The following is a 17,178-nucleotide window of genomic DNA, read 5'->3' on the forward strand; positions in this document are numbered from 1 at the left end:
AAAGCAAATAGAATGTTGCATTTATAGCTAAAGGAGTAGAATATAAAGGTAAGGAAGTATTGTTGCAACTATACAAGGCATTAGTGAGGCCACACCTGGAGCATTGTGCACAGTTTTGGTCCCTTTATTTGAGAAAGATGTAGTGGTATTGGAGGCAGTTCAGAGGAGGTTCCCAAGATTGATTCCAGAGCTGAGGGATTTGTCTTATGAAGAGAGATTGAACGGTTTAGCCTAATCTGAAAGACATACTGCTTAGGTACGTTGACCCGAACAGAAGCCAGAGTGTGGAGACTTGGGGAATTTCACAGTAACTTCATTGCAATGTTAATACAGCCTTACTTGTGGCTAATAAATAAATAAACTTTACTTTTACACTGTCTGGAATTTAGAAGAATTAGGGGAGATCAAATTGAGTTATACAAGATGATAAAAGTTATGCGTAAAGTAGAAGTGGAGCAGATGCTTCCTCATGTGAGGCATTCTAGGACGAGAGGTCATAGTCTTAGGATAAGTGATACCATATTTAAAACTACTTCTCCCAAAAGGTTGTCAATCTGTGGAAATTGCTACCCCAACGTGTTGTGGATGCTGGAACAATGAGTAAATTTAAGGAGGAGTTAGACAGATTTTTAATTGATAACGGGTTGCAGAGTTATGGGGTATGAGGAGCATACCAGCCATGATCGAATGGTGGAGCGGACTTGATGGACTGAATGGCCTAATTCTGCTCCTATGTCTTATGAACTTATTAACAAAAGGGTCTGAAATCAATTTGCCTCTGGAATGGGGTTTTATGCCAGTTCCAGACTGGGTGCCTCTGAAGGTGCTCTAAACAATATGCTTGCCCGGGATTGCTGTAGCTGGCATAATGTATTAAAAAAAAAGTGACCTCCATTGGAAGTAAGTGCATATAAGAGTCAGAGAGAAAAGTACAAGGAGAGGAAATCCTGAGCCAGCAGCTTGCCCAAAACATAATCATCAGCGGCATTCCATCCTATTTGCAGCACAGCCTCCTTGGCACAGATTGACTTCAACACTCAACTACAATAGAAAGGAAATTGCCTCAGAAAACTCAGGAAGTAGAATCAATATAAATGGAAGTTTGGAATAGCAAAAGTCAAAAAACACTGATGGAAATAGTTTATAGGCCCCAAAAAGTAGCTGTACTGTTGGATAGAGCATTAACCAAGTCATTATTGTTTTAAAGTTTATGTATTAGTGTCACAAGTAGGCTTACATAACACTGCAATCGAGTTATTGTGAAAATCTCCTAGTTGCCACACTCCGGCACCTGTTCAGGTACACTGAAGGAGAATTTAGCATGGCCAACGCACTTAACCAGCACATCTTTTCGAATATGGGAGGAAAATGGAATACCTGGAGGAAACCCACGCTGACACAGGATGAATGTTCAAACTCTGCACAGACAGTGATCCAAGATGGGAATCAAACCCTGGTCCCTGCACTGTGAGGCAGCAGTGCTAATCACTGTGCCACTGTGCTACTCCTGGTGGCCGACTGGGGCAGCACAGTGGCACAGTCATTGGAGCTTGTGGCAAAGGCAATGTAATAATTATGGGGGACTTCATATAGACTGGACAAATCAAATTAGCAAAGGAAAGTTTCCAGAACACTTTTTGGAGGTGTTGTGGATAGTGTGGAGGGATGTCAGAAGTTGCAGCGAGACACTGATAGGATGCAAGACTGGGTGGAGAAGTGGCAGATGGAGTTTAACCCAGACAAGTGTGAAGTGGTTCATTTCGGCAGGTCAAATAGGATGGCAGAATATAATATTAATGGTAGGACTCTTGGCAATGTGGAAGATCAGAAGGATCTTGGGGTCGAGTTCATAGGATGCTCAAAGCAGCTGCGCAGGTTGAAACTGTGGTGAAGAAGGCGTATGGTGTACTGGCCTTCATGAATCGAGGAATTGAGTTTAGGAGTCGAGAGATAATGTTGCAGCTGTATAGGACCTTGGTCAAACCCCACTTGGAGTACTGTGCTCAGTTCTGGTCACCTCATTACAGAAAGGATGTGGAAGCTATTGAAAGGTTGCAGAGGAGATTTACAAGGATGTTGCCTGGATTGGGGGAGCATGCCTAATGAGGATAGGTTGAGTGAACTCGGCTTTTTCTCCTTGGAGAGATGAAGGATGAGGGGTGACGTGATAGAGGTGTATAAGATGTTGAAAGGTATTGATCAAGTGGATAGTCAGAGGCTTTTTCCCAGGGCTGAAATGGTTGCCACAAGAGGACACAGGTTTAAGGTGCTGGGGTGTAGGTACAGATGAGATGTCAGGGGTAAGTTTCTCACTCAGAGGGCGGTGGGTGCATGGAATGGGCTGCCGGCAACGGTGGTCGAAGTGGATTCAATAGGGTCTGTTAAAAGACTTTCAGATAAGTACATGGAACTTAGTAAGATAGAGGGTTATAGGTAAGCCTAGTAATCTCGAAGACAGGGACATGTTCGGCACAACTTTACGGGCCAAAGGGCATGTATTGTGCTGTAGCTTTTCTATGTTTCTAATATTTTGTGGAACTGACCAGGCATAAAATCTATTATCGAGCAATGAGACAGAGTTTATTAGTAAACTCATAGTAAAGGATTCGCTGGGAAATAGTGATCATAATACAATTGAATTCCACATTAAGTTGAAAATACTATACTCCAATCACAAACAAGAAGTTTGTTGTCCAATCACAACAAGTTACACCAAAGCCAACAACATAGGTGTAAGATGAGAGTTAGCTAAGGTTGATTGGGAAAATGGACTGAAAGGCATAGAGTCAAATAAACAATTTAAAATGTTTAAAGAAAACATTTCAAGAAAAATTAAAAATATATAACAAAAACACATTCCACTGAAAAATAAAAATGCAGTGAGAAGGGTCCATCTATAGCTTATTAAGGAGTTTACAGATAATATTAGATTAAAAGAAGAGGCTTATAATGCTTCAAAGAATAGTAGCAAGTCTTAGGATTGGGAGTACTTCAGAAAACTACAAAGGGCCACCAAAAAGTTGATAAAGAGGGGAAAAAAACAAAAAAAAGTAATAGAATAGAGCAAAGCAGTCAGAAATATAATATATTAGCTGTTAAAGTGTATGAAAAGGAAGAGAGTAGATAAAGTAAACATTGGTCTCTTAGAAACAGACAGGAAAAATTATCATGGGGAAGTAGGAAATGGTGGAGGCATTGAACAAATAGTTTGTATCTGTCTTCACAATAGAAGTCAAAAGTTATATACCAGAAATAGACGGTAAACTATAGACTAAAACAAGCTAGAAAATGAGGGAAAATAATATTAGCAGAGATGAAGTATTGGAGAATCTTATGGGACACAAATCTGACAAATCCCCAGGATCTGATAACCCAAAGTTTCTAAAAGAACTAGCTGCAGAAATAATGGATGCACTTGCTCGGATTTATTAAAATTCCTTAGATTCAGCAATAGTTCCACAGATCAGAAATTGGCAAATGTTACAGTAGTTTTCAAGAAACCAGGGAAAGAGAAACAGTGAACTATCAAACAATTAGCTGAAAATCCATTGTTGGAAAGTAATGGAATCTATTATTAAGGAAGCCTCAATGCTCTTGGAAATGTGTCATATGATTAGAACAAGTCAACATGGTTTAACTAAAGCAAAGTATTGTTTGACAAATTTAATATAACTTTTTTGAGGATGCAACTAGTAGGATAGGTAAAAGGGAACCAGTAGATGTAGTATAACAGGATTTTCAAAAGATATTCTTTGTTCATTCCCCAGAAGGATTGAGGGTTCTAGTTCAGTCGGGCAGCACAGTCGGTGCAGGCTTGGAGGGCCGAAGGGCCTGTTCCTGTGCTGTAATTTTTTCGTGCTATGTATAAGGTACTACACAAAAGGTTTCTTAGCAAAATAAGGGTTCATGGAGTTGGAAATAATATATTAGCGTGGATAGAGGATTGGGTAATAGGTGGAAAATAGATTAAGGATAAGTCGGGTGTATTCAGGGAGCACCCCAATACAGCCAATGTAGAGATGTAGACAGGTTAAATGAGTCAACAATAAGATGGCAGATGGAGTATAATAAGGGGAAGTGTGATGTTTTCACTTCCTTCATAAGAATAGAAAAATAGGATGGTTTTAAAAGATCCGAAACTTGTTAATGTTGATGTTCAGGGAGATTTGGTATGTGCTCACACAAAAAAACAAAGTAAGTGTGCAAGTACAGCAAGCAATTAGGAAACCAAATCCCCTTTATTGCAAGAGGATTGAAATACAAGAATAAGAAAGCCTTGGACATAACTTTGGTGAGACCACACCTGAAGTATTGTGTGCAGCTTTGCCCTTCAAAATTAAAGAAAGATATACTTGTGTTAGAAGAAGTACATAAGAACATATGAAATAGGGGCAGTGGTAGGCCAGTCAGCATCTCAAGCCTACTCCACCATTCAACAGCACCATGGCTGTTCTGTCTGTATTTTGAGTTTCACGTTCCCATCTATCCCCAGTAACCTTAGATTCTCTTGCCTAATAAAAATCCATCTATCTCTGCCTTGAAAGTATTCACTAACCCTACTTGAGGCATTCAAACATACAAATTAAGGGCGGGAGTAGTCACTTGACCCCCTTGAGCCTGCTCCACCATCAGATCATGGCTGAGCTGATTGTAACCTCTACCCCATATTCTGGCCTAACCTGAATAACCTTTCACCCCTTTGTTCATCAAGAATCTAGAGAGCCACTGCCTTCAAAATATTCAATGACTCTATTCCATTGCCTTTTGAGGGCCTTCTGCACAATTTCTCACTATTTGAATAATAAATTTCACTTTTATCCTCCTTATCAAAATGGACAATATCACATTTGTCCACATTATACTCCATTTTCAGATTTTTGCCCACTCACTTAACCTGTCTATGCCCTTTGCAGCCTCCTTAATGCCATCTTCACAATTTACTTTGTGTCCTCAGCAAATTTAGCAACTGTGCCTTCAGTCCCTTTATCCAAATCATTTATATAAATTTTAAAAAGTTGACACCCCAGCAGTGCTCTGTGAGGCACTCGTCACATCCTGCTAACCAGAAAAAGACCCATTCATGCCAACTTTGCTTGCTGTTAGCTAGCTAATCTTCAATCAATGAGGCAGAGAGTTCAAAGGTCGCACAACCCTCAGAGAAAATATTTCTCTGCATCTCTATCCTATAAAGGTGACTCCTAATTTTAAAACAATGCCTCCAAGAATCTGGACTTGGTCACAAGAGGAAATATTCTTTCCACCATCATCCTGTCAAGACCATTCAGGATCAGATATACTTCAATTAAGTCAGCCCTCACTCTTCTAAACTCCAGTGGAGACTGTCTAACCTTTCCTCATAAGACTCACTCATTCCAGATGTCAATCTAGGAAACTTTCTTTGAACTGCTTCCAATGTGTTTACATCCTTCCTTAAATAGAGACCAAAACCATATTTGCGATGTGGTTTCACCAAAACCCTGTATAACTGAAGCATAACGGCTGGGATTCTCTTGTCCTGCCCGCCACAGGAGGCATAGTGGGCGGGGCAGACCATGCAAAGGTCTGTTGATCTCAGGCAGGATTTTCGGGTCTTAGGGCAAGTGTGGCCAGAAAATCCTGGTCTTGGGGTGAGTGTGGCCAGAAAGGCCTGCCTAACATCTTTTACTTTTATGTTCAATTTCTCTTGCAATGAAGGATAGCATTCCATTAGCTTTTTATGTGCTGCACCATAGAAAGTAACTCATGCATGAGAATACCTAGATCCCTCTGCACCTTGGAATGCTGCAGTTTTTTTCCTTTTAGGTAATACTCTGCTTTCTCACTCTTCCTATCATAGTGAACAACTTCACTTTTTCCCACATTATAGCCGCCTGCCCAACCACTCAACTCATCCATTTCCATCTGCATTCTCTGTGGCCGGAATTTTACAATCCTGTCCACCACAGGAATCATTGCAGGTGGGACATAGACCATGCAAGTGTCTATTGACCTCTGATGGGATCTTATGGTTTCCGGATGAGCAAGGCCATAAAATGCCGCCCCTTATGTCCACTTCACAACATACTTTCCTACCTATTCTTGTGTTATCTACAAACTTAGCTACTATGCCTTCATGCCCCTCATTTAAGTCATTGATGTAAATTATAAAAAGTTGAGGCCCTAACTCAAACCCTGCAAGATTTCATTCATCACATTCGGCCAATCAGAAAAAAATCCATTTATGCATACTCTCTGTTGCCTGCCAGCCAGCCGATATCCTAACCATGCCAATATGTTACCAACTGTAACATGAGCTTTTATTTTCCACAATAACCTTTGATGTGGCACATTATCAAATGCCTTCCGGAAATCCAAGTACAATATATCCACTGGTTCCCCTTGATTCACAGCATGTTACTCCATCAAATGAACACTGAGAAATTGTAGAAACATGATTTTTCTTTCACAAAACAATGCTGACTCTTCCCAATTATCTTGAGTTATGCAAGTGCCCAGCTATAACCTCTTTAGTGAGCGATTCTAACACCTTCTCCGTGACAGAAGGCAAGCTAACTGGCCTATAGTTTCCTGTTTTCTGTCTTCCTCTCTTCTTGAGTAGGGAAGTAAATGCTTGCTACTTTCTAGGCTGATGGAACCTTTCCAGAATCTAGGGAATTTTGGCAAATTAACACCAACATATCTGCTACATTATTGGCCACCTCTTTAAGAATCTAGGAGGAACTCCATCTGGACTCAGAGACTTGTCGGGCCACAGCTTCATCAGTTTGTTCAGTACTGCTTCCTTAGTGAATGTAATTGCACCAAGTTCCTCTCCCCCCCAACCTCCTGATTTATAGTTTTTGTATCCTGTATAATGTAGACAGAAGCATAATATTTGTTTATTTCATCTACCATTTCCTTATTATCTATTATTAACTTTCCATTCTCACTCTCATTAATCAATGCTAACTTAACTTTTTTCTTTTTAGATACCTGTAGAAACCCTTGCTAACCATTTACATTTGTAGCTAGCTTCTTCTAACTTTTTTCTTCTGGTTAACATTTTAATCATTCTCTGCCATTCTTTACATCTTGACTTGCCATTCGTCTTTGTCCAGTTATATGCTTTTTCCTTAAGCTTGATGCTTTCCCTAGCTTCTTTAGTTAACCATGGATAATGGACCCACTAGTCTGTAAAGTAGGAATATAATCATTCTGAGTATTCTGAAATATTCCCTTAAATGACTTCCACAGTTTCTTTATTAATGCATACTTCAGCTACTGAGCTTTCACGTGCAGTCTGTTGTCCTTATTTATGTTCAAAATACTAGTCTAAGATCCATTTTTCTCCCTTTCTAACTAGATGTAAAATTAAATCATATTGTGGCCACAGCCACCTAGAAGATGCCTTTACTCTGAGGTTATTAATTAATCCTGTCTCATTACACAATACCAACTCTAATATATCTTACTTCCTGATAGTTTCTCAGAGCAGCACATTGCAGAACTAAGCTCTAAAGCATTCTATGAACTCTTTGTCCAGGCTATTACTGCCAGTCTAATTTTTCCAGTTTCAAGGTAGATTGAAGTCACATTGTATTGCTATTCTTTTATCACAAGCACCCAATATTTATCTTGTTCATTAGATTGGTCCCTGGGATGAGAGGCTAAAATAAATTGGGGTCTATATTTTCTGGAGTTTAGAAGAATGAGAGGAGATCCCATTCAAATGTCTATGATTCTGAAGAGATTTGACAGAGTGGAGGTTGTTTCCCCAGGCTGGATCATCTGGAACACGGGTACACAGTTTCAAGATAAAGGGTTGATCACTTAGAAGTGAAATGAGAAGACATTTCTTCACATAAGGTCTGGATACAAGATTTTTTTCCACCACAGAAAATGCTGGGAATATGCCCCATCATTGAAGATGACAAATGGTTTATCACTATTAATCTGCTATTGACTGTGGGAATCTTTGGAAGCCTTTATCTCAGAGAGTTGTGAATGCGCCATCATTAAATATGTTTCAGTTTGGGATAGACAGACTTCTGTGATCACAGGAATTAAGGGATATGGGAGTGGGTGGGTAAATGGAGTTCAAGCCAAAGATCAGCCATGGTCATATTGAGTGGTGGAGTAGGCTGAAGGGTTAAATGGTCTTCTCCTGCTCCTCTTTCTTTTGTTCTCATGTAATTCTCCCACAGCCCCCCCAGGTTGATGGACAGTGTCATCTTTACTTTGAAGGACAAATAGCCATCAATGTAGTGCGCTGTGCAATTCTGCCAAGAATGAATGCATACTTCACACCATTCATATCAAATGGGTGGCACGGTGGCATGATGGTTAGGATTGCTGCTTCACAGGGATCTGGGTTCAATTCTGGCCTTGGGTGACTGTGTGGAGTTTGCACATTTTCCCCATGTCTGCATGGGTTTCCTCCAGATGCTTCAGTTTCCTCCCACTGTCCAAAAATCTGCAGGTTAGGTGGATTGTTATTGTTAAATTGCTCCTTAGTGTCCCAAGGTGTGTAGGTTAGGTAGATTATCGGGGTAAGTACATGGGATTACAGAGTTAGGGTCTGGGTAAGGTGCTCTGTTCAAGAGTCGGTGCAGACTCAATGGGCCAAATGATCTGCTTTTGCATTGTCAGATTCTATGGTCTTTGGGCACCAGCTTTCCACCTCTAAATGGTTACAGAACAATCCTGTTTTGAGACCATCCTTTTTGAAGACCTTAACATGATCCAAAAGTGGCAGCGCACATGCCAGAGACACAGCAAAGAAACTATGACCTGACCTGTATCTAGCACATGTACCTCAAATCCCAATTTGCATCAGATTTCCTCTGGTCTGCCTCCCAATAAAGACATTCACTTACAGACGACTGGGATTAGAAGAGATCCACAGTTTGATTATTTCTGGAGCTCATCTGGGTCCAAAAATCTGGGTTGTTACATAACTAGAGACACAACTCCTTGCCTTAAGCCTGCATCTTCTTAATGCCCAACTGAAAGGGTCAGCAGGACCTTTGACCTGGCCCCAGGAGTGGCTGACATTTGTTGGGCATGTCCGGGAGTGATTGAAAAATGCTGACAGTATAAGCAAAGACTTGCAATTATGATTGAAAATAGCAATAGTAATTCAGCACTGAGAATTCAGCAACCCATTGTTTCAGTCACTACACATTTATCAAGTAATCCCTCTCAGTTATCCTAATTACAGCCTTGGTGTTAAATCTTTTTGGACATTGGAATGACTCACATACCTTGACTTTTGCTGTGATCTGTTGGCACCATTTCTCTGGGGATTTGTATCTTAAAAGTTTATCAGAGATACAAGCTTGCACAACCTGTACCCCTTTCTCAGTCTCGACATCTGCTCCAAATCTCACGTAGTAATGTTGAGCAGCAATTTCTACCAACTCTTCCTCCTGGAGGAAATGAAGTGAAAAGTGTTAACCCATTTGATAATCTGGTAATTGCACCACCCTGACCGTCTCTGTTCAGGCACTAGTCAGATTCTCATAAGCCTTGGGGACCATGTTTCCCAGGGCTTGGGGACCAGGCCTCCAGGGGCTTGGGGACCAATTCATGTTGAGGTGAATCTATCCAAAAATGGGAGGAATAAAGTACAATCAGTTCCCATTCCTGATCACTGTCCAACTTCCTCTTTGGAAAGAGCTGTGTTGTGATACTCTCCATCTTTATGATACTCACTGTCTACAGGATCACCAATGAAAAATGTTCACAAAGGGGCCTGCTTCCAAAGGCCCAACGGTGGCTGGGATTTTCCACTCTCACTGAAAGGCAATGGACATATCAACTGACCCACAATGGGTCCATACATGGCAGGACTGGAAAATCCTGTCCTGAAAGTCTGCAGAAGGATCTAGATAGGCTGGGCGAATGGGCCAGGAAATGGCAAATGGAATTTAATGTTGGCAAGTGTGAAGTTGTCTACTTTGGTAGGAATAATGGTAGGAAGGATCATTACTTACGTGGCGAAAAACTGCAGCAGGCGACGGTGCAGAGGGACCTCGAGGTCCTTGCGCATGAGTCGCAAAAACCCAGCCTGCAGGTGCAGCAGGTGGTCAGGAAGGCAAATGGGATGCTGGCCTTCATAGCGAGGGGGATTGAATATAAAAGTAGGGAGGTTTTGCTGCAACTGTACAGGGCACTGGTGAGGCCGCAGCTGGAGTACTGTGTGCAGTTTTGGTCGCCGCACTTACGCAAGGATATTTTGGCCTTGGAGGGAGTGCAGAGGAGGTTTACTAGGCTGATACCGGAGTTGAGAGGGTTGAACTATGAGGAGAGGCTGAATAAACTAGGCTTGTACTCGTTAGAGTTTAGAAGAATGAGGGGAGATCTCATTGAGACGTATAAGATGATGAATGGGATGGATAGGATAGAGGTGGAGAGACTCTTCCCGCTCAGAAAGGACAGTAGGACTAGAGGGCACAGCCTCAAGATAAAGGGGGGGCGGTTTAGAACAGAATTGAGGAGGAACGTCTTCACTCAAAGGGTGGTGAATCTCTGGAATTCTCTGCCCGTTGAAGTGGTGGAGGCTGCCTCGCTAGGCAAGGAGATTAAGGGTTATGGGGAGAGGGCGGGAATGTGGAACTGAGCCACGACAGATCAGCCATGATCTTTTTGAATGGCGGGGCAGGCTCGAAGGGCTAGACGGCCTACTCCTGCTCCTATTTCTTATGTTCTTATGTATCTCAGCAGGAATGAGAAACTACGAGGGATTGGGGAAGGAGAAGGAAAATTGTTAAAAGAATTGGTTATAATCAAATAACAACATGAACATCTTAGATAAATGCAAAAAAACCATGCCTACGATAATGAGGTGCTCATAATGGTATATATAATTACCATAACTGCTTGATTGACCTGAGCTCACTGGATAACCTACTTTTTCACACTGATATTCTCCGAATCGAATCCCTCGGATAATCTGTTGGTAGATGAGATCTGTGCTGATAGGATCTTCACTGCAGGCATGCCAAGGTGTGAAGATCTCCTTTCTGAAAAACAGGCGCCATGGCGCATGCCGCTCCTGTCCACCTTGCTCCTTCACATACTGCTCACACTGGGAAATGGCATCCAACACATGATCTCTGCCACTCCCAAGAGAGGAGACCTAGCAGTAAGAAGAGACAGTGGTCCAGGTGAGAGCCAGCTGGTTAGAATCACAGTTAAGACTCTTGCCCAAAGCCCGTAGTGCCACGATAGGCAGGATTGACATAAGTACGACATACCCAGCAATGTCCTGGGTTTTAAAAGCCATCAGATCATTGGTTGAAAGGAAGATTGAATGGGTGAGTAGCAAGTCACTAGGAAGGCAAAAGGAATGTATACCTTTATTGTAAGGAGGAGGATGGAGTATAAAAGTAGGGAAGTCTACCTACAAATGTACAGGGCACTGGTAAGTTCATACCTGGATTATTGCAAACAGGTTTGGTCTCTTTACTTTAGGAAAAATATATACTTGCATTGGAGGCAGTTCAGCCAATTCCTGGGAAGAAGATGTTGTCTTTATAAGGAAAGGTCAAACAGATTGGGCCTACATCCACTGGAATTTAGAGGATTGAGAAGTGATCTTATTGAAATATATAAAGTTCTGAGGGGACTTGATAGGGTGGATACTGAGAGGACTTTCGGGACTTGATAGTGTGGATATTGAGAGGATTCTCTTCTCATTAGGAAATCTAGAACTAGAGGGCATAATTTCAAACTAAGGGAATTCCTGTTTAAGAAAAAGAGGAGGAGGAATTTCTTCTCTCAGAAGGGCCTCAGTCTTTGGAATTTTCTTCCCCAGGAAGCAGTGGGGATTGGGGCATTGAATATATTCAACACTGAGTTAGACAGATTTTTGATCGACCAAAAGGTCAAGGGCTATGGGGGCAGCAGGAAACTGGAGTTACCTCACAGTCAGACCAGCCATGATTTTATTGAAAGGAGGAGCAGGCTCAAGGGGCTGAATGGCCTACTCCTGCTCCTATTGTGATCTTAAAAGCCCTGAGAAGGAATGATTTTGGACTGGAAACAATGCAATGAATCTGGATGTCAGCACACTGAGGATATAGGGAGGAAGTAGGAAAAGATATTGGCACCTAGGAAAAATTAGAGGTGAAAGTTTCGAGGATCCATGGCCAAAAATAAAAGCTAAGAAAGGGTTTCCATTTCTACAACATCGTTTATGACTCACCTGACTAACCACTCACCTGATGAAGGAGCAGTGCTCTGAAAGCTGTTGGACTTTAATCTGGTGATGTGAGACTTCCTACTGTGCCCACCCCAATCCAACACTGATGTCTCCACATCACCTTTTATAACCTCAAGGAATCTTAAAGCATTTTACAGCCAATGAAATACTTTGGTGGTGCAGCTGTTGCTGAAATGCAGGGAATACAACTAGCTCCCACAAATAATGAAGAACATTATCTATGGGTAAAGATTAAATAACTGGGGCCATTTTTCTGAGAGGGGAGCTGATAGGGGTGTATAACATTATGAGGGGCATAGATAAGGTGACTGGGAAGGCAGCTTTTCCATTAGAAGAGGGTTCAATAATCAGGAGGCATAGATTAAAGGTAAGAGGTAGAAGGTTAAGTGGGGAGTTGAGGAAAAACCTTTTAACCCAGAGGATGATGGGTGTCTGGAATTCACTGCCTGAAAAGGCATTTGAGTCAGAAACTCTCGTAACATTTGAGTGGTATTTAAATATTCACTTGCACTGCCATAATCTCCAGGGCTTTGGTTCAAATGCTGGAAAATGGGATGAGTGTGGTCAGATCTTCGATTACTGACACGGACAAGGTGGGCCAAATGGCCTCCTTCTGTGCTGTAAACATCAATGAATCAATGAACCATCTGTTGGCTGAGGACAGTGAGGATAACTTTTCTTCAATTTTTAAATTTCTGTCATGGCATGTGGGCATTGATGGCTGGATCAGCATTTATTGCCTATCCCTAATTGTCCTTGAACTGAGTGGCTTGCTGGGCCATTTCAGAGGGCAATTAAAAGTCAATCACATTGCTGTGCTCTACAATCACCTTTAGGCCAGACTGGGTCAGGATGGCGGATTTCCTTCCTTAAAGGACATTCGTGAACCAGATGGATTTTTACAACAATCAGTAATAGTTCTCATGGTCACTGTTGCTGAGACTGACTTTAGATTCCAGATTTATTAACTGAATTTAAATTCTAGCTACTGCTGTTGTGGGATATAGAGAATCCATGTATCCATTAGCCTTGGCTTCTAGAATATTAGCCCAATAATATTAGCACTACACAATCACCTCCCCACAATTGAGAGTGCATTGGAATCTTTTACTTCTGCCTAGGAGAGCTGGTGACACCTCATGGTGGAGGTGGGGTCTGGATCTGGCAGGTATCCACCCTATATTTTTGCCCTTTACGAAGTGGCTGGATCCATCGTCTGCCCATCACCCCAGCCCAGGGGAACTCCCCATTCTGAGTCCCAGGACCTTTACTCTGCTTTATTGCCCTTTAAAGGACCACCAAGAAAGAGGTTCCCCCTCCTTCACAATCCTTTTCAACTGCCTCACAGGTATTTTCTAATGCTGGGCCCTAACTCTGGACAGCCAGTCAGCCCAGTCTGAACTGCCCCATCCCAGCCTGCCAGTCACCTTCCCAACCCAATCTGCTTGATCAATTTCAGCACATTCTCTGATCAATAACTTACTATATCATACAGGGCAATGTAAATGGAGAAGCCAAAGGTATCCTTCAGTCCAATTTTGCCAGCGATAGATTTGCACAGCTCACTGGCTGTTGTAGCAGAATCGATGGATGCTGAACAGTTCAATCCAGTCATTAGTGTCACTGTCATTTTGATTGGCTGTTTCGACTTGGTCGCCTTTGAGAAAAGCAAAAAGAAGAGTCTGCATCTGTAGTGATCTGCCCCACCGGTAATGACCACTCTGCCTTCAGTGACCTCCCCCAGCCCCGCAGTGACCTCCCCCCGCCCCGCAGTGACCTCCCCCAGCCCCGCAGTGACCTCCCCCCCGCCCCGCAGTGACCTCCCCCCAGCCCCGCAGTGACCTCCCCCCAGCCCCGCAGTGACCTCCCCCCAGCCCCGCAGTGACCTCCCCCCCCCGCCGCAGTGACCTCCCCCCAGCCCCGCAGTGACCTCTCCCCAGCCCCGCAGTGACCTCCTGCCCACAATGATCAACCACGTGCAGAGTTTACCAGCAATAATAACCTGCTTGTCTACAAGCTCGTCCAGTCAGTCGGGCAGCCAGTGCCTGGCACCCCTTATCTGTATTTCAACAACTAACTTGTCCCTGCTGCTGTAAACCCCACCATTTGACCACTGGGAGAGGGAGCTGGGGGAAATCACTGCTCTCTACATCCACACCCCTCCCAGAAAGTACCTCAACCCTGAATGCTAGGAAGCCTGATCCTTAGGTTTAAAACAAACATATCCTCATCCAATTTGTTCTGTAACCTAGCCCAGCCAGTACAAATTAAATGGAGGGTAAGTGGTGTTGGTAAACCTGTTGCTTGCTCTCTGCTCTACATTCAGGTGAAGTTGCCTGACATCCATACCTCCAGCTCCAGGTAGCTGGGTGGCTGTCTCCGAGCTCCATTTGCAAAAGTTCGTCGAAGTCGTTCTGCACAATACGGAGCATATCCCAAAGGCCCATCATGAATGAAGTTACGCAGGTACTGACAAAAGTAAACACAGATGAAATACAACATTCATCACGTCAGTTACAGAAAACATTCTCTATTTTAAATTGATAATGATTGAGTTCTGTTCCTCTTTAGGTCTTAACACTCCACATGCAAGGTCGAGGCCATTTAGCACCAATGTTTAACTGGGTACATAAATCCAGAGGATTTCAGCTAAGTTTAGGTGGCAGGTCCAGTACAAGGCCGTGCTCACCCTGTAACTGCAGAGAGAACTCATAAAATTGTGGTAAATCTTTACAAATCTCAGCTGGGGTCTTTATTCAATTCTGGACACTAGGCTTTAGGAAGGATGTCAATGAGGCCTTAGGAGAGGGTGCTGAGGTGATTTACCAGAATGGTACCAAAGAACAGGGTTGCTAACTGTGATTAAATGTATTCCTGGAGGATTCATCATCTGAATTGTCCTCACTCTACAGCCAACACATCTATCCTTGTGATACATTACCTTCCTACACCAATTAGAAAGCAAAAAGACTCATTACCCAATTGGATGATACCTTCACCCCCATTTTCAATATTTTTTATGTCTGATGAGGAGAAAAATTCACAGAAAATGTGAAAAGAAATACTGGCCTTGATTTAGCTGAGTGTACAATTCCCGTAATTGCTGCTAAACCTCGTGAGAGGCCAAAAATGGGATCTGCACTGGCAAAGTTTCAGAATGAGATTTCTCTTTGGGTGAAGAAATTTCTTCTGAATTCCTGACTGGGTTTCTTGTGATTATTTTATATTGATGACCTCCAGCTTTGCTCTTCCCTGCAAAAGGAAACATTCTCTCTGTCTCCACTAGCAATCTTTTATAATGTTAAAGACCTCAATTAGGTTACCCATAAGCTTCTATTTTCAAGACAGAAGGGACCCAGACTGTTAATCCTTTCCTGATAATGTAATACCTACACATTTCTGCTGTCATCCTTGAAAGTCTCCCTATCCAGTGCAGTCATATTCTTTTTATTACAGCAAAATCCTGGTGTTTTGCCCATCAGTGTCCAAGGATTCAAACCACAAGAAAGAACATTACAGGTAATTGTACATCATCCCTGGATCTTCCTCATCCAATAAGGGATAAAATCAGGAATTCAGGTGTGCATCTCACACTGTTTCTTAACTATTTAAAATGAGTGGTTGGCAATTTGCCCATGTGCCAGCTAATCCCCAGGTCTCACACTGGGTTTAGAGAATCTGAAAGTCCCAGGAGAAAATCGACAAGGGGACAAGATCAGACGGACCTTTGGCAATATCAACTTACCGGAAAGAAGGGAGGATCTGGCTGAGGTATTTGCAATTGGCATATGGAGTTGTACCAACTCAACAATGAACACAGACAGTGCAACTAGCCAGGAAAGTGCCAACTCCTCCTTTCCAGTTGGGTTTGGCACCTCAAGACAGCAGCATTTCAAACTGGGCCTCACACCACTCCTGGTTTATCTGACAAAGCGATTGTGAAAATTGGGTCAATTGGGATCAAACACAATTCCTGCGGCTTCAAACATTAACTGGTATCCAAGCTGGAAGGAGGCCCAACAAGCTGCTGGCTGCCTTTCTTTACAATGTGGCACACATGCCAGCCTGGCATACTGCCACCATGAACAACCTCACTCACTCAAGTCCAAGTAAAACCACCAAAGGCCAATAAACCAATTCACAAAAGGGACGAGCAGCAAACAAACACATTTCACAACAAGGAAAATGACTCTCAGCAATCAGCAACTCCATTTTCAATTACTATCTTGAATAAATTCTCAAACTGGACACGTGGACAATGTGGAAGGTGGGGGTACTTGCTGAACTGGCCTTCAAATGAAGAAGCATCAAGTCAAATGCAGAGTGTGAACATGGAACAAGTTAGCTGAGTCAGAGAAACACAGTGAAACTAACCTTTATAAACCCTTCTGTAGGTGGAAAGCAGCCAACACAGAGAGACATTAGAATCCACCCTCTGGCATAAACATTCTTGTTGTAACACTGGCTCAACTGCTTGCAGATCTGACAGTAAATCTCATCCCTGTATTAAGAACAAGAAAACAATCAGAAAGGAACCAGTTATTGACAGAGACATATCCAATGCTCTTTCAGTTTACTGCTAACACAATGGGTAGGGTTTTCCACTCCTGCCTGTGGCGGGTGTAATGGTGGCAGGTGTGGAAAAGTCCATTTCTTCGGGGAGAAAGCTGAGAGGAGCATTGTATTGACTGTAATGATTGTAACAATTGTAAAAGCAGTTTGACTTGGAGTTCTGGGTGTTCTCCTGCTGGTCCTCCAAGGGGAAGATCTGTAAAACTCCTGAGGAATTTCAGGGCCTGTGAAAGGTGGCAGGTGACATTTAATACAGGAAAATAAATGAAAGGAAGAACAAGAAGACGCAATCTAAATTAAAGGATACAATTTTAAAATTGGTACAGCAGAGGAACCAGGTGGTATGTCTACAAAGCATTAACAGTGGCAGGGCTTCTTGAGAACATGGTTAATAAGGCATC

General features: G+C 42.6%; 1 protein-coding gene across 4 annotated transcripts in view; it reads right to left on the reverse strand.

The window, feature by feature from the left end:
* LOC145340854 (unconventional myosin-VIIa-like) overlaps positions 1–17,178 on the reverse strand; it is a 183,212-nt gene that overhangs the window by 55,943 nt on the left and 110,091 nt on the right. For all 4 annotated transcript variants that reach the window (XM_080185314.1, XM_080185315.1, XM_080185313.1 and 1 more), the window contains 5 exons: positions 16,580–16,706; positions 14,555–14,674; positions 13,689–13,862; positions 10,892–11,119; positions 9,243–9,407 (listed from right to left, as the gene is read on the reverse strand). In XM_080185314.1, the coding sequence (XP_080041440.1) occupies positions 9,243–9,407; positions 10,892–11,119; positions 13,689–13,862; positions 14,555–14,674; positions 16,580–16,706 (814 nt within the window). The remainder of the gene's footprint in view (positions 1–9,242; positions 9,408–10,891; positions 11,120–13,688; positions 13,863–14,554; positions 14,675–16,579; positions 16,707–17,178) is intronic.

Source organism: Carcharhinus amblyrhynchos, chromosome 3, assembly GCF_965287045.1.
Source record: "Carcharhinus amblyrhynchos chromosome 3, sCarAmb.v2.hapA, whole genome shotgun sequence".
Taxonomy (NCBI): Eukaryota; Metazoa; Chordata; class Chondrichthyes; order Carcharhiniformes; family Carcharhinidae; genus Carcharhinus; species Carcharhinus amblyrhynchos.